General features: G+C 38.1%; 1 protein-coding gene across 1 annotated transcript; it reads right to left on the reverse strand.

The window, feature by feature from the left end:
- Positions 1 to 13,981: 13,981 nt before the first annotated feature.
- Positions 13,982 to 15,624, reverse strand: LOC132053837 (uncharacterized). The gene is made up of 2 exons (XM_059445935.1): positions 14,704 to 15,624; positions 13,982 to 14,581 (listed from the first exon to the last, which is right to left on the reverse strand). Exons 1-2 carry the CDS (start codon positions 15,622 to 15,624, stop codon positions 13,982 to 13,984), a joined length of 1,521 nt encoding a protein of 506 aa, XP_059301918.1.
- Between the last annotated feature and the right edge of the window lie 8,370 nt (positions 15,625 to 23,994).

Here is a 23,994-nt window from a genome sequence, read left to right on the forward strand (position 1 = left end):
TCTAAATCATTTTGGAATTTCCTTCAAATTCTTTTGGCAGAGAAAAACATCATTCTGAGTTTGCTTGATCTCCATTTGTGGAAATACATCATCTTGTCAAGATCTGTTATCTCATAGTGATAAGTTATGCTATTTATTGTTTTGATGATTTGATAAATTGACCCGAGGAACCAGATATGTTTTTAGAGCGACCAGGTGGGATCAGGTTCCACTAGCCATTGCCGGATCAACTCTACAACTACGGAGTACAGCTGTAGACATGCGACACTATACCGAGTGACGATTGTCTTTGCAAAGATAGCTGCAGCTTTGCTAGTGGACATTTAGGACTTTGTAATGTCCTTTTTACATCAACACTCACTCCTCTTATCTAAACAATACGCTGCGCTCATGCCCGCAGGTAGGCAGTGAGACGGATCAGACCCATAGGTGTTCTATCAGCGGATTCTCAGGAGCACTCCACTTAGTTCGGAGCTGCCGTCTATTTGGTATTATCCTTATGATCATTTGTATTCTGTGTAAGAGGCTCGTAGACGTGCGTGTACAGTTAGATGTTTTATAGCTCCACCGGTTCATATTGTCGTATAATATATTGGTGGCCTTGTCGGTATTTTGAGCTCTTGATACTTTACTATTAGCCTTGTTGGCTTTATGATATACGTTATGTTATGGAGACTTTGTCGGTCCGCATATGAACGTATGTGCTGAATGATCGGATATTCCTATGTTGGGCCTTTTCTACGTGCAGGTGTTCTTTGAGGTATGGTTTATAATGCTCAAAGTAATGAATAAGTCAGGTGGTTCCCAGCCTACAGGTCGAAGCCCGTCATACTCCTGGTAGGGGTGTGACAGGATAGTGAGTCCTTTTAGGACATGCATACCAGGTTCACCTCCATAATCAATCAACTGCATTCCCTTGGTGAAATCATTCCAATAAATAAACTTGTGCGTAAAATACTTAGTGTATTGCTTAGTTCTTGGGAAAGCAAAGTCAATGCTATCTCTAAAGCAAAGGACTTGCAAACACTGACCATAGATGGGCTCATTGAAAATCTCAAAACCTATGAGTTAAAAAGATAACAGGATCTAGCTAGAAAGGAGAAAGCCAAAGAAAGAGAAGAACTTGGTTCTCAAGGCTACCGCTAAAAGTGACTCTAGTGATAATGAGTCTAACATGGCTTATCTCACTCAAAGGTTTCAAAGGATGGTGCGGAAGAATGGTGGGTTCCAAAGGAAAGAAAACACAAGCAAAAATTCCAAAGAAAATGACTGTTGTCACAAGTATGGGAAACCTGGACATTTCATCAAAGAGTGTCCTCTCTACAAGAAGGACTATTTCAAAAACATCTCTGAAAAAGCAGCAAAGAGGAACCTGGTTCCTGATAGAAAATTCAAAAGAAGAGAAGCAGCTGACAACTTGGTGAAACAGGATCTGGCTACCTAGGGAGACTCCTCCAATGAATTTGAAGACGAAGATGATCTAGGAGATACTTCCATGATGGCTATTGATGATGGACCTTCAAATTATGAGTCAATCTTTCCACTCATGACCAAATCTGACGGTGATGATGACAATGAGGATGACGTAAATTTTCTTGAAGTTCAGAAAAACTTAAAAAATTACTCTTAAAAAAATTAATGTCATTAGCAAATGTGTTGATTGATGCCTATCACTATCTCATAAAAGAAAAGGATGCTTTAACTGAAGAATTTTGTGAAATGGATCAAGAGAGAAATGACATAGTAGACACTATCACAAGTTTGAAGGAACAGGTTGATGAAGTGTCTAGAGAAAACTCTTTGTTAAAAAATCAGATTAAAAAAATGGATAGATACTCCTGCTAAGGAAAGGAAACAACTAGTGAGATTCAGTTTGACCTTGAAAAATGAGCTTAAAAGGGCCAAAATGAATCTCACTGTTGAGCTTGAAAGAAATAAACAGCTTCAAGAGAACTTAAAAAAGGTGAAACATGATCTTCATAATTCACTTCACTAGACCTGGTCCTCCGATGTGGCTGCATCTATGTACATGAGCAGCACAGGAGGTAGGGAAGGTATTGGTTTTCAAAAAATAAAATCTCCCTGCAATCCACATATCAAGCATGTTACTACTTCTTAAGACTAGCTATGCACTCACTGTGGTCAAATAGGTCATTACAAAAGTGCATGTAAAGCCAAAATTCAAGCTATTGGCAAAAATAAGAAATTCATTGCAAAGGAATCTAGAACAGGGGGACTTGGTCCCCGTAAAAGAAAATTTGAATTACCAGCATGGACTTAAAGTAGTCTAATTCATCCTTTTTATCATCTCAAGGGACCCAAATTGGTTTGGGTTCCTAAATCTAATCAATGACTTTGTTTGCAGGGTGGAATGAGAGAAAGCAGTCAAAAATGGTATATGGACAGTGACTGTTCAAAACACATGACTGAAAATACAAAGGATTTTCCCTCACTCAAAGCCTTTCAAGGAGGGAGCGTTTCATTTGAAAATGGCAAGAAAGGCTATATTTTTGGCGTTGGAAAAATTGGCAAGACACTCTGTCATGCTATAAAAAATGTGTAATATGTGGATGGCTTAAAATATTTTGTTGAGTGTCTCTCAAATCTGTGATAGAGGAAATGAAGTAAAGTTCAAATCTGATGCTTGCACAGTTACCAACATGAAATCTGGAGAAGTGGTCCTGATAGCAAGAAGATACAAGAACATCTATGTGGCTGATTTTGATTCTCTAAATGGGAATGATCTGACATGCCTTAGTGTTGTTAATGATGATACTGATCCATGGCACAGACACTTGGGGCATGCAAGCTTCTCACTACTGAACAAATTGATTGTGAATGACCTGGTTCATGGGATGCCAAAGATCAAGTTTGCAGATCACAAGGTGTGTGATGCGTGTGTAAGAGGAAAGCAAGTTAGATCCTCTTTTAAACAAAAAAAAAAAAGTGGTTAGTACCTCGACGCCACTTGAACTTTTTCATATGGATCTTTGTGGGCTAATGAGAATTCTAAGTAGAGGGGGAAAGAGGTACATCTTTGTCATTGTTGATGACCACTCTAGATTCACTTGGACTTTGTTTCTAAGAACCATTTGGTGTCTTTGCTATCTTTATGAAACAAATTCAGGTGAAGCTTAGGAACTGGATTGTCAGTATCAGATCTGACCATAACTCTGAGTTTGAAAATGCTAAGTTTGATGAATTCTATGCTAAAATGGAATAAGTCACAATTTCTCTGCACCAAGGACACCTCAACAGAATGGTGTCATTGACAAGAAGCACTGAACCCTTGAAGATATGGCTAGAACAACACTAATAGCCAGTGGTGTTCTGAAAAGCTTTTGGGCTGAAGTTGTTAACACTGCCTGTCACTTGATAAACAGGTGCATGATTAGGTCCTTGCTTGAGAAACTCCCTATGAATTACTCAATGGGAGAAAACCCAAGCTGACCTACTTAAGAGCTTTTGGTTGCAAATGTTTTGTTCTTAACAATGGTAAGGAAGCTTTGGGCAAGTTTGATGCTAAAAGCGATGAGGGAATTTTTCTTGGTTACTCTTCACACAGTAAGGCTTACAAAGTTTATAACAAGAGAATCTCAATGTATTAAAGAAAGTGTGCATGTAATTTTTTATGAATCAAACAACTTGGGTGATAAAGGCACACAGGACGATGAAGCAGAAGATGGGATTTTTCCAAATGTTCCTGATGAGGCCATCAAAATTACAAATTAAAAGGCTGATCTAATGAATCAAGTTAAGCAAGATAATAAAGATAGTGCAAAATCCCTAAGAAGCACACAGGAACCGGGTTCCTCTATTACTCATCATGAAGCCAATTATCGAGTAGTTGATGCTGTATCAGGTACACCTGGAGCTGGAAAAATAAATCATAAAGGTCAGGCTTCTTATGAAGCAAAAAAAGGTAATACCACAGAGGAATCAGGTGCCTCAAATTCTCAAAACTCTGGTTATCCTGAGGTGCAAGTCTCAAACTGGAAGCAGAAGGGATCTCATCTACTTCAAAATGTGATCATTCCCTTAGATTCTGGTATTCAAACTAGATATAAGGTGAGAAACATGTTTGCCCTCTCAGCCTTCCTATTTCAAATTGAACCCAAGAATATCAAGGAAGCATTGAAAGATGTGAACCGGATAAGTGCTATGCAAGAACTCCATCAATTTGAGAAAAACAAAGTGTGGCACTCGGTCCCTAGACCTTCTAATTGAACTATGATAGGAACCAAGTGGGTGTTTCACAACAAGCTTGATGAGTTTGGAAACATAACAAGAACGAAGCAAGGCTGGTGGTTCAGGGTTACTGATGTTCGGCCTAAAATGCATATATTTAGCTAGTAGTTGCCTCACATTTTAGTACTTTTAATCATCTTTTGAGTACTATTATATTGATTTGTGCTTAATATTATATTTTTATTATGTAGGAATAAATCAGTGTGAAGATGAAGAGATTTGGGGCGAAATTGAATAAAAACCGGAAGAAAATGAAAGAAGAATAAGATGGGGGACAAGAAGAGGGAAGAATAAGATGGGGGACAAGAAGAGGGACACTCCTTAGAGTTTTTCCCCCTAATGAGAAGACAAGAATAAATAATAACAATTGGCAGCGACGAGAAAATTGAAGCACTGAAAATTTGCCTTGGAGCGACGCCCAAGGCATCACGCCAGGCTTATTTTCGGCGGTTTTTCTCCTCCGATTTGGATTTGGTTTTTAGAAGTCCAAGCTTTTTAGTACCCTATAAATATATATTCTACACGGTTTTTACATAAATTTTGACCTAGAGAGAGCTTGGAGCCGTCATGGAGTCCGTAGTTACAGGGTTTTATCCTTTCTTCTTTGTATTACTTGTTTTTTACATTTTTATTCGGATGATTTGTTGTTTTTCCTCCATGTCTATGTGGAGCTAAACTCTTTAGTTTTAAGTTTTTGGGCCAGACATGAAAGTTGATGTTTGATTATCATTTATATCTATTGATTTTCCATCTTTGAGTTGTTTATTTATTCTTGATCATAATTGTTTGATATTCGATGAAATAGTTGAACACTATCTGTGGTGTGTGAATTGAAATAGGGATAGGGAATTTTCATGCGTAATAAGAATAAATAGAGCTTGTTCGATTAATCATTTTGCTACTGAGGATAGGAATATACCCTTTAGCCTTGCTTAGTTGAATACGGAGAAGTAAATGCGTTCTTGTTACCTCTGGCAGCCATAGGAATATAAGTGTTATAGTAGTATCTACAGGCTTGTGAGCAACTCATAAGATGCTCATGAAGTTAACATCAATCCATCAACTAGTAACCCATCGGTAGAACGATTTGAAGACTCAACTGGATTGTTGGTGGTCATAGCCCTAGACTTGTCTCTTCTCTGATAAAAATTCGCTCTTTCTTAGTTGTCTCTTCTCTGATAAAAATTCGCTCTTTCTTAGTTGAAGTTCATTATTTGCTTTCTTTTATTTTTGGTTAGTTTATAAATATAAATTTGGTTTTTATTTCTTCTTTAGATAATTAACATTAGTTTAATTTAGTAAATAGTTAATCATAAGTTCCTGTGGGTACGATATTTGGACTTTAAATCCTATATTATTTGTATGACCGCATATACTTGCGTGTGCATTTAGGAGCAACATGTTTTTGGCGCCGTGGCAGGGGACTTAGGAATTAACTGTTTATCTTGATTAGACTTTTTTTTAGTCTATTCAAGTTTTTTTTTTAATTAATTTTTTTTTAATTTAATATTTTGGTTATCTTTCTTGACATCGCATCTTGGAATAAAAATTGGTCGAATATTTGTTGTTCCTATTTTGGTTATTCTTTTCTAATTTGTGGAAGACCCCGCATGTGGAAACACTGTTATAATATTTCCGGGAATGGGTTGTGCGCACCTACCCAATCCATTGAGTGGAATGTTTGTAGTATATGTGGTGGTCAAGATGGCCATTGGAATGGTTGTCTTAACTCTTATTCCCCATCCCCTATTATGATTCTCTTACCATTTGTGATGTTAATAGGAATAATGAAGTGGAGGATGCAGAATGTCTTGCTCGGGTTAGAGATATGATGAAAAAATAATGGAGCATGACACATTAATAAGAGAGCAAAACACAGAACTAGGGAAGGCCATAGAGAGGATCCGTGTAAAACTCACAGAGATGTAGGCTGAAGCTGAAACTTGTAATGATATGCAAGTTACAGGTCTTATACCCCATTTTAACCGGGTCAAAGCGGAGTACAACATATTGGTGATTCTTAATTATTTAACTTAAGGAGTCGCCACCTAATTATTTTAACGGTGAATTAGGACACCTAATTATTAACTAAGTAATGCTAAACTAATCTCCAATTTTAAAGGTCTTACTAACCTAATAAATTCTAGGTAAGGGTTCTAAATATCCTAATGGGAAGGTCTTAGGCATCCATTAGAATCCGTTAATTACGGTTAACCGGCCAAACTTAGGTTAATATAATATAGGAAAAAATACATAAAATAATAGATTGGTAAAGACTTATGAAAAATTTTGTATATTTTTTAGTATGAACGGTTGGAGAGCTTACACTTAGAGGTAGCATTAAGCTGAATGATTTGAAAAACTATTTGATAGCTAAACGAATTATGAAAGATAAAAAATAAAAATAAAAATAAAAATAAAAATAAAAAAATAAAAAAACTGATTCTAATTTGGCACTAACAGGTAGCTTTTAAAAAAACTGATTTGACTCAAAGCCCCAAAGTTAATTGTGAAACAAAAATAGACTCAAATCTTACGAATGAACTGAATCCTACAGCTTTTTTATCACGTTAATTCTGAAAGTTATAAGAAATCTTATTTATCTTTGCACTTAAACAACAACCTATTTTCAAGAAAAATTTCAACGACACATTCAAATCATTACAAATATCTTCAGCTTCCCTTTGAAAAATATATAGTTGATTTTGAAGCTTTTAGAGTCATAAAAACTGTAGTCGAACAATTCAGGAGGTGAGCTCAATTAAGTTTCGAAAATAATAATACTTCTCAAAATTTTATAAAAAAAAACTAATATCCCCATTACCCCTCTAATAGTTAAAGTATTCTAACGTTTAAGGCTGGTAGTTCTAAATAAGTAAGATATACAATCAAAACTTAGAACAAACCGAGACAATTAATCACAAGAGAGAATTAAACAATGCAGTAGCTATTCTCCCCTTCCTCCCTCTTTTTCTCATTTTCGTTTAGACCATTTCCAGGCGAGGAAGAGGAGCAAATTAAGAAGCAAATGAAAATCCCAGATTTCCTCTATGTTTCTGTTCAGATGTGTTCAAGGGAGCGAGAGAAGTGAATGGAAATGCGCATTCGAGGTCTAGTGACGGCATAGTCTCAAAATGAGATCGCTTGGACAATGAGTCTTTATGAAGACTCCATTTCGCTCCGAAGTGTACATGTAAGAAAAAAAGAAGAATAAAGATTAGCACACATACAGGCGCAAGTTGACTGAGACTGTAATTTTAAACTAAGCTGTCAACCCAACAACAAACTAGAAACAAAGCGCATGCTCGAATACTTAAGAGACAAAGGCAGAGGCAAATTTCAGTTTGAAAGATTTTGAACCGAAACAAAAAATAACAGATTTATACACCCAATTTTCTTGTTAGGAACTAAAGAACAAAAGATCAGAAGATAGGCATATGAAGTTAAATCATGTATAACTTTAGTTCTACGAAGATAGGAATAATCATTACTTAGTGTCCATGATCAAATGTAAACACATAACTTCAAAAGGATTATGCACAAATAGAAGTAGAAAGTAACAAGGTAAAACAGGGTGCAACTACTGAGTGTTACAGAAACCTAAAATTCTATCAGCCACAGATTCAGATTTAGATGACTCCATTTCAAAAAACTAACGCAATCACTACTGGAATCAAATTTAAAAATAGAAAGGGAAGAGGCAGAAATAGAAGTACTGAGCATTTCTAAAACATATTATCAAACTCGAAAGAACTGGATAGTCATTCTTCAAGCAAGAACATTTGAAACCATCTTGAGCTAAAACAAAATGGGACTAAAGCAGCTAAGCCCAGACAACAATCTACATTAGGCTGAGATCTACTGATTCAAATTAATCTAATGTTCATCACAAATATACTAGTGAAAAACACTTATACAGTTAAGACCAAAAATGATGTATCTCAAGGTATATCATCAACAGATAGCACTTGGACAGAAAACGAGGAACAAGCCTACACAAGTGAGAGGTAATTTAAAAGATTTAAGAAGTTTTTAAAGAATCTGGATTAACTTAAGCCAACTAAACTAAAGAATTTGTGAGAAACTTTCTAAATCTCTATATTGATAAGTGAAATGAGACAGAAATGGATTTTCCTTATATAAATGATCCTTGCATATTCTCACTGCATACAAGTACCATAACCATACAAAATGAGGTCCCAAAGTAAATGTAGCAATCAAAACTGAGAAAAAGGTGAAAGAGAGGAAAGGGGAGGATCTCTTTTAACCGAACATTTCACTTGAGCCCATTTCAAATAGCACTTCATGTTGGATAGGATGACAAGTTATATAAAAGTTATTGCTGTATGTAAATTAATTCAGAAGCTGAACATGACAGGGATAAAACAGATTTCAAATCAGACTTAACACTTATTCTTATAAAATTCTTCATCTAACTTCAAAAGCAAAATTCTGAAACTCACTTGAAGTCTTTACACTAACATTTGGAAAACAACATTATACTTGAACTGGAACATGGCACATCAACTAATATTTCTAGACGCACTTCACAGAACATTTTAAACCTTTGAAGCCTAAAGCAGCACATTATAACACAGGAGAGAATACTTGCCTACAAACAATATATGAAGAGGAACCAACTCATAATAGCAGACCTGCTAAAGCCATGTTCAAATAACTATTCCTGAGGTTAAAACATAGACAATTCCGTAATTCAGGATTGACTCTAGCTTAAACCATTTTGGGACCAATCACAAGATAAAGAATCAAATACCAATCCTATCTAAACTGTTATATTTTAAATGGGAATCCTAACCAAGCTTAAGTAGCTAATTAGCCCCCCTAGGTCCATACTTAGCTGTTATCTTTAGTTAAAACAGAGTGAGACTGAGACAACAACACTAAGAATATTGTAACTACTAATCCACAAACTCAACTAATTATCAGAATGGACTGAACAGGGCAACCACCAGCTAGAGACTACGTAATGAGCACTTAATCAAATATCAGATTCATGTCAATCATTAATCAAGCTACTCAAAACTGGAGCTATTTTACACCAACATCTATATCGAATCAGTGCACAAACAATAGTTTCTGTTTTCCTGATAAGCATTCTCAACACTGTAACCTATTCTAATTCAAGCAGCCAAGCAAATAAGTACTGAAACTCACTAGTCACATAAACTAACATGAATATCAATGAAGAATCCAAACAGAGATGGAACTAATTAAAACTGCCTAAAACTAAAACTGCGAATCTGAGAGACAAGAGAAAACGAAGGAAAAGTGATATTACCTTTTCCGGGTGCAGCGAACTAGAGCTTTTAGGTCCCGGATCCATACTCAAAACATGATGAACCCGAATCCGCTTGAATTAACCAAAGTTTCAAACCGAAAAGTGAAAATAGAGTAATATGTTGGCTGTTTTTTGCTTCTTCTTTTTTTAGAGTGAGGCTATGGCTATTAACCCCTCCCTTAAATGAATGCTACAAGCTCCTATTTATAGCTGTGAGCTAGGGTTTTCGGATTTCAAATCTTTTTGGCTCCAAAACGAAAATCAAGAGCCGTTTTAAGTCAACAATCAATCTCTGCAAATCGATTTTCTCTCAGAAACTTGAAATCTATTTTGGTTTTTTGTGTTGACTCCATTAAAGAGGAGAGATGAGGGGCCTGTCATCTTACTCGAAAATGGAAAAACCATGCTCTACCATGGCTGATAGAGGTGGAAACATTAGTTGAAAATGGGCAGGAAGACCACGAGGTTGCTGCCACAGAGAAAAAGAGGGAGAAAGGTTCTGAATTTAGCAGAAAAGCAAAAAAAAAAAAAAAAACTTACCCGAATTGAGAAGGGCAAATCTGAATTTGGTTGGCGGAAGGGTGCAGATCGACCAAAATGGGCAAAGAGACAACATGTCTCCTGCCCTAGAGAAGAATGAGAAAAGAGGCGCAGATAGGAAAATGTTAGGGTTTCATATATGGTGGAGGGGTATTTTAGTTATTTAGGATAGTTAGGTTGGGACAGAATGGTATTTTCCCAATTAACTAGCCAATAAAGAGGAGACACGTGGCAAGGACGTGTGGGGGGTGTGGGAGGCGTGTGCTGGTAGTGTGGGAGGTGTGTGCTGGTAGTGTGTTATTGACCATTTGGCGCGGACGTGGCGCTTGCGTGCCATCCACGTGGAAAAGTTGAATGGAATGGGTTATGGGGATTGGGCTCTCCTCTGGGCTATTATTGACCAAATTAGGACCAGATTTTATGTAAATTTGGATTTCAAAAATTAAATGACGGACACTCTTTATTTAATTATATAGTAACGTGCATTAAAATATTACTTAATATAAAAATATATTTATTAGTACTCAAATAAATAAAATAAATGTGTATATACATATATATATATATATATATATATATATATATATATATATATATATATATATATATATATATATATATATATATATATATATATATATATATATATATATATATATATATATATATATATATATATATATATATATATATATATATATATATATATATATATATATATATATATATATATATATATATATATATATATATATATATATATATATATATGTATATATATATATATATATATATATATATATATATATATATATATATATATATATATATATATATATATATATATATATATATGTGTGTGTGTGTGTATATATATATATATATAGTTGTGCAATAATATTTATAAGGTTTAAAAGTAAAGAAATGCTATCGTTCAATAAAATAAATGCCATGCGTTTTGCATAAGACGATAACTAGAAATGTTAAGAGTGACCATCGCGATTATAATATTAAGTGCTCGCGGATGATGAAAAATAATAATAATAATAATAATAATAATAATAATAATAATAATAATAATAATAATAATAATAATAATAATAATAATAATAATAATAATAATAATAATAATAATAATAATAATCATAATAATAATAATAATAATAATAATAATAATAATAATAATAATAACTATAATAATAATAATAATAATAATAAAATAATAACGACAATGATAATGATAATAGGCGATGACTATAGTTGGACAGTGGAAAACGACCATATTAATAGAAAGCTAATAATTGTAGTAAAGTATACATAACTATTCTCAAGTTGTCAAAATATTAGAAGCGCAAATAAATATTTTGGAAGAAAGGCGGGACAAAATTGGGTGTCAACAACTTGTCCCTCTTTGACCGGTAATGATGAAAGAATTTTCGGGCAAAGACGTTGACTTAGTAGCCTATTTTGTCCCGACTAAAAGAATTTGGGAGACTATAAGGGTAAAGAAAATTTGAGAGAATTGCGGCCGAACTCCGGTCTCCGAGTTGCCTACATATCCCGGGTTGCACGAGAATCAGGCCGTGTGTAGTTCTGGGATAGCTACGACACCTGCGAATAAGCAATCATGACTGGTGCAAATCTTTTAAAAATATTGCCCCAGTGTCGAATTATAATGACACTGGGTATTATGACTAGGATCACGTGCGAATTCGATGATCGGGTTATGGATGTAAGCGAAATATTTGGGGGTAGAGACGAGCGTTCGAGGTAGACCCCTGACCTTTGTCGGGAAGTTTGATTACCTTTCCCAACAAATTTCCCCAGTTCATTGCCGAAGAAATAGTTTCACGTTGCGCTAAAGCTCCTACGAAACTTAAACTAGATAAAATAGTTAGTAAATAAATATCGAAAGTAAAGCGACATAAAATAGCCTTAGCTAAGGCTAAATGCAAATGAGGTTTTAGGCCGATGATTCATGAGAATGATGCCTTTGGCGATGATTAATGAAAATGAGGCCCTAAACCAGATATGAAGATGAGGCTATTTAAGCCAAATGATTTATGAAAATGAGGCTTTCTAAGCCGGCATAATGAGGTTTTTCTTTAAAACCCAATGATTGATGAAAATGAGGTTTTTCAAACCAACATGATTCATGACGTAGAGCATTTATGCAGTGTATTTTAAAACATTTGTGCGGTGCATGTGTGTTTGAAAGCATTTACGCGAAGCGGTTAAAAGTATTTGTGCAGTGCGTGTGCAGTGTTTCTTAAACTAGGCATGCAAAGCATTTGAGACCAGTTATGCAATGCATGCGCAGTGCATTTGAAAACAATAGTGCAATATATGTGTAGTGTATTTGAAAGCATTTATGCAGAGCATTTGAAAGCAGTGGTGCAATGCATGTGCAGTGCATTTGAAAGCATTTATGCAGAGCATTTGAAAGCGGTAGTGCTATGCGTGTGCAGTGCATTTGAAAACAGTAGTGCGATTCATGTGGACTGCGTTTGAAAGCATTTGTGCAGAGCATTTGAAAGCAGCAGCGCGATGCATGTGCAGTGCGTTTGAAAGCATTTATGCAAAGCATCTGAAAGCAGTAGTGCATGTGCAGTGCATTTGAAAGAATTTATGCGGAGCATTTGAAAGCAGTAGAAAATATTTATGCATCGATACATTCGAAAATATTTGTAAGACTTAAGCATTAATTCATCGTAAATTTCGAGAATTATTGACACTTGAGAGGTATAATTTCTCCTAAATGTTATAAGAAAACCCAAACCGTTCGACACATAGTCCTTGCAAGGCTGTAAACATTATATATTTTCAGCTTCCGCAATTTGAAAACCTGCACTCAAAGAAAATTTGTAAGTTTCGGGGGAGGTTGATTCGCGTTGACTTTGAAGATCCAGTTCTTGATGCTTCGTGCTTCCAGCTTTGTCTGGACTTGTAACCTCCGCCTATTTCTAAGTCTTAGCCAATTAATAAGACTATTTGATTAAAAATCATATTATTTCAAAAGGAAATATGCATAAATTTATGGTAAATATGTATATAGTGATAAATAATTTCTGCCGAACTTGGAACCGTGACACATTGTGAAACAAAGCGAACGTCTTTTCTCCAAAGTCTTTCCTTTGTCTGATGACTCTGTTGACCATATACTCTTTCATGTCTCTCGATGTCGTTTTGCAATGATGCCCTTAAAAATTGTCCCAGTTTCTGGCATAGGAGGATATTGAACTTTTAACATGACGAGACCGAGCCTTATACAGGCTGCCTACGTATCCCACCAAGGGAATCAGGTCAAGCGTAGTTCAAAACATACAAGGCGAAATAAAATTGAAATTTTCTAATAATGTGACCGAAGCCTATGTAGGCCGCCTACGTATCCCACCACGGGAATCAGGTCAGGCGTAGTTCATAACATACAAGCAAATGGAAATTTTAAAAATATTCCTATCTTAAAGAGTCCAAACCCGATATGGGTTTCCTACGTATCCCACCGAGGGAATGTAGTTTTCATTACATAGAAAGACATTACAAAACATTACATATAAAATAAATGAAAAGCTCCTAGACGTAGTATCTCTTGACGGCATCTGCATTGATAGCTTTCGGCCACACTTCGCCATCCATTTCTCGCTAAAATTAGTGCTCCTCCGCTAGTACTCGGTGAACCATGTAAGGCCCTTGCCGCTTAAGTGCAAATTTTCCCTTAGCTTCATTTTGGTGTGGGAATATGCGCTTCAACACCAATTGCCCCGGTTTGAATTGTCTCGGTCTTACCTTCTTGTTGAAAGCTTTGGCCATTCTATTCTGATAAAGTTGTCCATGGCAAACTGCATTCATCCTCTTTTCATCAATGAGCATCAATTGTTCATATCAATTTTGTATCTACCTGGCATCACTCAACTCAGCTTCTTGGATAATCCTCAAGGATGGTATCTCTACCTCTACAGTAACACGGCCTACTTCCATAGACCAAAAGGTAAGGCGTTGCCCCAGTTGAAGTCCTAATAGTGGTGCGATAACCGAGAAGGGCCAATGGCAGTTTTCGTGCCAATGTCTGTAATTATCAATCATCTTCCGCAATATTCTATTGATGTTTTTGTTGGCTGCTTCAACTGCTCCATTCATCTGAGGTCGGTATGGGGTGGAATTGCGGTGAGTAATATTAAACGTTTCGCATATCTCACGCATTAGACCACTATTAAGATTAGCTCCATTATCTGTTATAATTGACTCAGGGACTCCGAATCGACAAATGATGTTATTGCGAACAAAGTCTACCACTACCTTCTTCGTCACTGACTTGTACGAAGATGCTTCTACCCATTTTGTGAAGTAGTCGATGGCTACCAAAATGAACCTATGTCCATTTGATGCGGCCGGCTCGAGAGGACCTATGACATCCATGCCCCAAGCTGCAAATGGCCAAGGAGAACTTGCCACATTTAACTCATTTGGTGGGACGCGAATCAAATCACCATGAATCTGACATTGGTGACATTTTTGCACAAAACGAATGCAGTCTGTTTCCATAATCATCCAGAAATAGCCAGCTCGTAGAATTTTCTTAGCCAGGGTGAAATCATTCATATGAGGCCCGCATGTACCGCCATGTATTTCTTTATCAACTTGACCGCCTCTTTGGCATCAACACACCTTAGCAATCCTAAATCTGGAGTCCTCCTATAAAGGATTTCTCCATTTAGGAAAAAGTGGTTTGCTAATCTTCGAAGTGTTCTCTTCTGAACACTGGTTATGCCTTCTGGATAGTCTCCTGTCTTGAGATACATCTTAATGTCATAGTACCAAGGTTCTCCATCAGGTTCTTCATCTACATGGAAACAATAGGCTTGCTGATATTGCACATTCACCTTGATAGGATCTATGTAATTCTTGTCCGGTGTTTGAATCATAGAGGACAAGGTTGCCAAAGCATCAGCGAACTCATTTTGAGCCCTTGGGACATATTTGAATTCCACCTTGATGAATCTCTTACATAAATCTTTCATACAATGCAGGTACGGAAGTATCTTCATGTTCTTAGTGGTCCATTCGCCTTGTACTTGATGAACCAATAAATCAGAATCACCTATAACCAATAATTCTTGTATGCTCATATCAACGGCCATTCTGATTCCAAGAATACAAGCCTCATACTCTGCCATATTATTGGTGCACGGAAACCCGAGCTTTCTGAAATTGGATAATCTTGGCTCCGACTCCGAAACTAAAACTGCTCCAATGCCAACTCCTTTGGAGTTTGCAGCCCCATCAAAGAACATTCTCCACCCTGGATATTCCTCTGAGATATCTTCTCCGACAAACAACACCTCTTTATTGGGGAAATAAGTCTTAATAGGCATGTACTCTTCATCTACGGGATGTTCAGCAAGATGATCCGCTATTGCCTGCCCTTTGATAGCCTTTTGGGTAACATATACAATATCGAACTCACTTAGTAAAATTTGCCATTTGGCTAACTTCCCAGTAGGCATGGGCTTCTGAAAGATATACTTGAGTGGATCCATTCTTGAAATGAGATAAGTAGTATATGCAGACAGGTAATGTCTTAACTTTTGTGCAACCCAAGTTAATGCACAATAGGTGCGTTCCAACAAAGTATATCGGGCCTCATAAGGCGTGAACTTCTTGCTTAAATAGTATATTACTTGCTCCTTCTTTCCTGTTTCATCATGTTGTCCCAACACGCATCCAAATGCATTCGCTAACACAGACAAATATAATAACAAAGGTCTTCCGCTTAGGCACCAAAACAAAGTGACTAGACAAATACTCTTTGATTCTATCAAAAGCTCGTTGGCAATCTTCCGTCCATTTGGTAGCAACATCTTTCTTCAATAACTTGATTATTGGCTCACATATTACTGTCGATTGTGCTATGAACCGGCTAATGTAGTTGAGACGACCGAGGAAACTCATCACGTCCTTTCGACTCTTTGGGGCAGGCAAGTCTTGAATAGCCTTTATCTTCAAAGGATCCAGTTCCATGCCCCTCCTACTCACAATAAAGCCTAACAGCTTCCCAGCAGGAACACCAAATGCACACTTTGCGGGATTTAATTTCAAATTATATCGCCTCAACCTGTCAAAGAACTTCTTCAAATCCGTCAAGTGATCTGAACTCTTTCGTGACTTGATGATGATATCGTCCACATAGACTTCAATCTCCTTATGGATCATGTCATGAAAAATGGTAGTCATGGTTCTCATATAGGTGGCACCGCATTCTTGAGTCCCAAAGGCATCACTCGATAATAGTATACTCCCCAAGGTGTGACGAATGCCGTTTTCTCGATCTTCTTCATCCATCGAATTTGGTGGTATCTCGCGAAGCAATCAATGAATGATCGCTCATGCTTCGCACGCTATCAATAAGTATGTGAATATCCGGGGAGGGGAAGTCATCTTTCGGGCTAGCCGTGTTGAGATCCCGATAATCCACGCATACCCTAACTTTGCCATCCTTCTTTGGTACAGGCACGATATTGGCTAGCCAAGTGGGATACCTTGCAGCTCGAATGACTTTTGTATAAAATTGCTTGGAGACTTCTTCCTTGACTTTTAAACTCAAATTCGGTTTAATATTTCTTTTCTTTTGTTTCACTGGAGGACAAGATGGATCAATAGGCAACTTATGTGAAACAATATCCGTATTTAGACCGGGCATATCATCATAAGACCAAGCAAACACGTCTATATATTGTCTTAAAATTCTTCCCTTTGTGACGGAGTTAAATGGACGCTAATTCTTGTTTCCCTCACTGTTTCTGAGTCTCCCAAGTTTATGGTCTCCGTTTCATCCAAATTTGGTTTTGGCTTATTCTCAAAATGTTCAAAATCTTTAGTTAACTCTTCAGGTTGTATGTCCTCTTCATATTCTTCAGAATCTTGTTCGGCATTTAGGATTGGTTCGCTTGTTTTATTACGTGTCATATTCACAGTATCAACAAATTTACTAGTTTGATTGCTGAAAAAGAAAAGAGAAATTAATTAAATGAAGATGAAATTAAAATAGAAAATTATAGTTTGGATTTGGCATTTAAGCTTTCAAAAGGTGGAGGCAAAACACAACAAAAGCATAAACCCGATTCAGGCCTCCAATTTGAATCGCGTTGTTTCATCAAATACTAATACAAATCATCTACCAAGACTCCCGGAGAACCGAGGGCGGGGTACAAGTCCAATTGTTTAAAGCATCTCCAGGCTCAGCATCCCAGATAGTTGGAGTTTCAGGGCAACCATCCAGAATCACATTGCATTCAACTTCTTCCTCGGTAATGAATAGATCTTGAGACCTTCCACGAGGTTGTCTTCAGCAGCTTCCTCTGATACTCGGGTGACAGACGCCTTAAAAAATGACTGACTCAGGAGAGGGACAGGCTTTGGCAAGGGAATATCACCTTTCCTTTTGAGACTAGCCAATGAGATTTCTTCAAGAGTGGGCTCGTATCCAAGACCAAAAGTACCCTTCTGACCGGGTAATTGAATTGGTTCTACTATTCCATCCAAGTGCACTCCGAGACCTCGACCAGGCTCAAAACCATTCTTCAACATCTCCCAAGACACCATCATAAGCACACGCGACAACTTTACCCTTTCAACTTGAGTAGGACACATGGTTTCCTTAATATGGAAAACAGATCCATCTAGCCCTTCTACACTTTCAATAACAGGAATTGAGTTTTCGGGATAGATCGAATTGTTGCCTTCTCCATGGATCACAATTTCCGATGATTCCGGACAAATTTTAAATTTTGGTGCGGGGTAGAAGGACCGCATCGGCCCATATGGATCCAAGGTCTTCCTATCAAAGAAGTTGTAACTAGCGGATATATCCATCACTTGGAATTCCACCGTAAACTCCACGGGCCCAAATTCCAGTGCTACGTCAATTTCCTCTATGACACCTCTTTGAGCTCCATCAAAACCTTTAACCCTCACGTGACTGTCACGAAGTTTCCCGATATCAAGTCCTAAAGCTCGGAGAGTAACGACAGGACATATGTTAACAGCTGAACCCCCATCAATCAACACTTTAGAAATGGATTTATCTCTGCATTTGACTGTGATATTCAATGCCTTGTTGTGCCCCAAACCTTCGTGTGGCAACTCATCGTCATGAAAAGAGACTTTGTGGGCTTCGAGGACTTCCCCAACTATGGCTGAAAATTTCTCGCTAGAGGTCTCAGCTGGAACATTAGCTTCATTCAGTACCTTTACTAAAGCGCTCCTGTGGGTTTCAGAATTCATGAACAATGACAATAAAGAAATTTGGGTTGGTGTTTTCTTTAGCTGTTCTACCACAGAATATTCTTTAGTCGACATCTTCCTCCAGAATTCTTCTACTTCAGCTTCTGTCATAGCTTTCTTTTGGTTGTTTTCCTTACTCGGTGCTCCTCGTGCTACCTCTTCGGGGGCATAACACCGCCCAGATCTTGTTATCCCGGCAGCAACAGTTTTTACAACTAATTTTGCCTTTCCTTTGTTCCTTTCATCGCCCGAGTAATTCCAAGGAACTCGCTTTGGTGTTGAAAGAAAGGTGCGAGCAACTAAGGCTGTGATCTTAGGCCTTGGAGTGAGCACTTCCACTTCAATTGGTGCCCTCATTTGGACTGTAATTACGGGAGCTATAAAGGCTGATGATTTAACTTTTTTCTCTTTTTTGACCGGTATAATAGTCCCTTCCAAGTTACAGTCTTCATCAATAGTGACCATGTTCATATTTGCATCACCATGATTGGGTACAGGGTTGTTGTTTATATTTGGGGGAGCTCATTTGAGCTGGATGACTCCTTCTTTGATCAACGCCTCAATTTTATCTTTGAGAGTAAGACAATTTTCAGTATCATGTCCGGCAACTCCTGAGTGATACGCACAATGTTTAGTCCCATCATACCATCCAGGAAGGGGGTTGGGAACTCTTCCTTGAATCGGTTGGAGTATCCCTGCGGTTCTCAACCTTTCATATAACTGGGCTAAAGGTTCGGCTAATGGTGTATAAGTTTTAGTTGGTTTTCTTTCAAAGTTTGGGCGAGGTCTGGGTGTATTTTGTGGACGGTTTTGTGGTTGGTATTGGGGTTGAGATGGGTAGGTTGGTTGGTATTGTGATGGGCTCTGATAGGCAGGTGCTCGAGGTGGACAATATGTTGGCTGGGTGTGGTAAACAAGATAGGAAACGGGTGCAGATTGGTAATAAGGCTGAGGGATTTGGGCGTATTGGCTGTAATATGAAGGCTGGGATGAAAGGTATTGGTAGGTTAACATCTGGTTTGGTCTACGTTCCTGGATGGTCATGACCGCGGACACTCCGACCTTCTTCTTCTTAGGTGCTCCCCCAATTGAGTCTGATTGAATTGCCTTGCTTGTTGCTTGCAAGGCTGCCAAATTTGTGATTCTTCCCGTCTTGGTACCTTCTTCTATGAAATCTCCCATCCTAATAACTTCAGAAAACTTTTGCCCGATGACACTTATCAACCTTTCATAGTATGTTGCGTCTTCTAGAGATTGTATAAAGAGCGTCGTCATCTGACTTTCCGCCATCGGGGGCTGGACCTTTGCAGCTTCTGCTCTCCACCGCATAGCATACTCTCTGAAAGTTTCTGTTGACTTCCTTTCTAACTTCATCAAATAGAATCTGTCCGGGACAGTCTCAGTGTTAAACCTGAACCTATCCATGAATTCTTGCGCCATCTCTCCCCAACTACGCCATTTTTGTCGATCTTGGCATGTGTACCAATTAAGTGCTTCTCCTGTCAAGCTTCTTATAAACAGCTTCATCCTAATGGCTTGATCTTTCCCTACTCCAACAAGCTTATCACAAGACGATCTCAAATGAGCCCGAGGATTTCCTTTTCCATCAAACATATCAAATTTTGGCACCTTATATCCGCAGTAAATCAATACTCGGGATGAATACACGTATCCTCGTATTCAAGTCCTTCACATCCCTTGTGGGTTTGGATGCTTCGAATGCTTCCTTCGTACTATGAATCTCTTTTGCAACATTCTCGTCCGCTTTTTCCTAGCTTCCCTTTCCATCTCCTCATGCGGATCACCGTCGGCCGCACGGCTTGCAATGGGTAGTGAAGGGTTGAGCTTCCGCTTACATATACCGGTGGCATCTTATGCGAGTTATGGTTAGCGGCGTGTGCCAACGGTATGTGTTGGGTTGCTTGGTAGCTTTGGGTAAGTGGGGTAGTCTAGTTGAGTGGGATAGTTTGGATAACTGAAGGCTGAGAAACATATGGAGTGGTGAAGGGTAACGGATTGGCTTGTTGAAAGTTAACTTGTTGCGGGTTGGCTTGTTGCGGGTTATTTTATTGCGGGATGGCTTGTTGTGGGTTAGTTGTTTGTGGGATGGCTTGTTGTGGATTAGATTGTTGTGAGATGGTTTGTTGTAGATTAGTTTGTTATGTGATGGGGGCGAATTAGTAGCACTTGGATTGATTGTGTGAGGTGGAGGGTTTGAGGAAATGGTTGAGGGCAAAGTAGCGAGTCAACAGGCGAAAAGCATGGTGGGATTGTCGCACTTATTCTCTGTTCGTGAGGAGGAGTGTTGAGGGTAATGGACAAATTGGTGAGATTTCAAAGTCGCTCAATTTTACTTTGCATGTTGGCCATTTGTTGCATCAATTGGGCGATGAGTTCATCGATTCCTTCCCTCCGAAGCCTCGGTGTTCGTCTCTCGAACGGTGATAATCCTAAGCCATTCTCCGTTCGTATGCACCTGAATCATTCATGTTGTTGGATGCTCGTGCTTTTGATCTTGTGAAGTATGGGTGATCCGCCAGTTCGCAGTCAACATGAATCAACCTTTGGGGAAATAATCAAAATAAAAGAAAACCTTCAAAAATGAAGAAAACTACGTTAGTATAGTGCGAATGATTGCTACTTTGATAAAATACTGTTAACGTTAACAAATAATGTTGAAAGAAACATATATCGCATAGCAAACAAATCACATAGCAAAAGAAAAATCATAGCGCGACCTATTATGCATGGGACCTCTTTTGTGCCAGAGGTAGGCCTAGCGAAGATCTGAAGGATAAAACATGCAATTATATGTCATCCCAACGTGCTATTAATTTAAGACCCAAAAACATACATTGTTTGAAAATTTAAATCTTAGTACAGAGTAATAAAGGAAATTATTACAACTAATACTTGACTTTCATGAGCTAATTAATATGAAGAAGGCCCTTCATCGTTCTTGAGCCTCTTGGTTGCTTGAATTGATTGATCGATCTTCCGCCGATCCCGGATAAGGTATGACATAGCCGAACCCCTCCCCGTCTTGATACCTTCTTTGATGCAAGTTTCTCCTTCGAGCTAGAAGTGTATCTAATTCTTGCATGCTTTGTTCATAACTAAGTGCCCGTTGCTTCCATTTCTCTCGTCTCCCCTTTCCTTTCCTCAAGTTGTGCACGGTGCTTAGCTTCGCAGACAAGATTTTTTCTTATGCGATTTTGCCGAGTAAGATGTGTGCTTCTCGCTTCTCCATCCTTAACTCGTCCCCTCAAACACACTGGGTTTGATTGATCCTTCCAAGTTAGCGGTCAGCCACTCCAAATAGTTATCATCGCATCCAGCTTGGTATCTGTTTGGCTCAATTGACTCTGCTTTCATGGCCTCCGTCGATTTTCACATGCTTAGAACTTCCTTTGCAAAAGAAATTTTTCCCCTCTTTGTAGTCGGCTCGATAATGATCCATGTATGCCACTAAGGGTATGTTTTGTTTTCTTCCAGATTGTCTTAAAACTCTCAGTGGGGCATAAGGTTGCAAGCCCCGAAGTCCCATCAAAACTAAAAATGGTACGATCTTTGTACGAAACACCAAAGCTTCGGATGGAAACCAACCGAACATCCATTGAATTGAATCATCATTCAAACGGCTCAGAAGTCTTACCCACCCTTCTACACAATTTGGCTTTTCAAATGATCTATTAGTCAAAATAGCACCTGGAACATGTCCAAGAATGTGATTTTCGCCCGTCGGCTTTCGGAATGCTAGACTTCTGTCGACCTTTTGAAGATGTTCCATCAGCCAAATTTGTAAAAGCAAGTTGCATCCCTCAAAATGCTTGTATCCGTGCTTGCAACGTCCTAACGCTCGATAGATATCTGCCACGACCATAGGAACCACGGGTAGTATTTCCCTTCAATGCCACCAAATAGAGCTTCACATTACGCAGAATGAAAGTCGTGTGAATATCTCTTGCCCTTTAGGGAACACCATAGTTTCCAAAAAGCACACTGCGAAAGCGAAGCACCGTTTTTGTTTCCAAGAGTCATACGAAAAAAATTCATCTTGATGATTGGTGAAACTTTGTTGATAGCCAAACCTATGATACAAGTAGTCAAATGGTATCGCAGACCCTTGTAAACATTCTACGCCTTTACCCTTCCTGAATCCGAAACTGTCAACAAATTCTTTTGGTGAAGCTTCTTTTGGAATAATCATGCCGCATTTTTGCCATTTTTTCTTCCTATGTAATAAAGCGGCATTTTCCACATAGCCACCTATTTCCTCTAACAATGGAGTCATTTCGTTGTTGCCGAATCTAAACACGACTCTCTTCTCATCCCAAAACACAGTTGCCGCCTCGATGATGTCTCTACATGGTTGGATATCCATTAAAGACGGTAAGTGTCCAAGTGCTCCACGTACCACCCTCTGTCCGTAGTCCCCCAAATCAATCCACTATGCCTTTAGTTGAGGAGGGGTGCTCAAGACCATGCCAAACCTTGGGTAAATGTTGTACTGACTCATGGTTACCTGCGTTCACATATGGTTAGTTCTACCCACTACCCTTTCAAATAGCACATGGTCCACATAATAAACATGTTTATCCTTCAAACCAATGCATATAATGTGATAATCGTCACTCGGGGTCATACACACACTCGGATATTTGGACGAGGTTGACTAATGGACTTAATGCACCTTGGGTATTAAGCCTCCTAAGTTTGCATGATGCATGTCCCTAAGGAGGGTTTTGGTTGAGCTCTATCTTAGGGCCGACTAAGAGTTGGTTTCCTATGACACAAGGCTCCCCAACCGGACAACTTGGGAGTGAAAAGTCCGTGGATGTCGACTGCACCGCCGATCGACTAAATCCACAAGATCGAGCCAATCTAGAGGGTGTTTTAGTAGTGCACGGCCGCGAACCGTGAAACCGCTTAAGTGTGTGAATTTGTGTGAATTTTCCAGGAGTGGAGGAAATATGAACGGAATGACAATTAAGGAAAGCAATAACACAGTATTACATGAAAAGTCATTCACATAGAAGGAACAATTTAAACAATAATTACAATATTACATCACATAAAAAAACAAGTTTCACATAAGGAAAATGACCTAAAAAATAGCAACCAAAGGTCAACAATTTAATTATACCTAAGTTTATTATGGTTAGACCCTAAAATCCCAAGTGGAGTCGCCAAGCTGTTATACCCCATTTTAACCGGGTCAAAACGGAGTACAACATATTGGTGATTCCTAATTATTTAACTTAACACTACTAAAAACAAGCTATTTACCTACGCGGGTTACCGAGGGACAAATTTGATGTCACTATTCCGAGGTACTTTGCCACGGCGTCCCTCGAAAAAGTCAAATATTTTAATTTTTAATTATTTTTTAAAGATACCGAGGGACATCCCTCGGTAAATTATTTGACTTTTTTAAAGTCAACATTTAATTGACTATACCGAGGGACTCTATCGGTACATAATAAAAAACAAATTAAAATTTCCGAGAGAGACCCTCGGTAATATAAATATAAATATTTTGAATTTCTTTTTTTCCCGTACCGAGGGACACCATCGCATGTTAATAAAAAATAAATGAAAATTAAATAAAATGTACCGAGGAGTCT

Source organism: Lycium ferocissimum, chromosome 4, assembly GCF_029784015.1.
Source record: "Lycium ferocissimum isolate CSIRO_LF1 chromosome 4, AGI_CSIRO_Lferr_CH_V1, whole genome shotgun sequence".
NCBI classification, from domain to species: Eukaryota; Viridiplantae; Streptophyta; class Magnoliopsida; order Solanales; family Solanaceae; genus Lycium; species Lycium ferocissimum.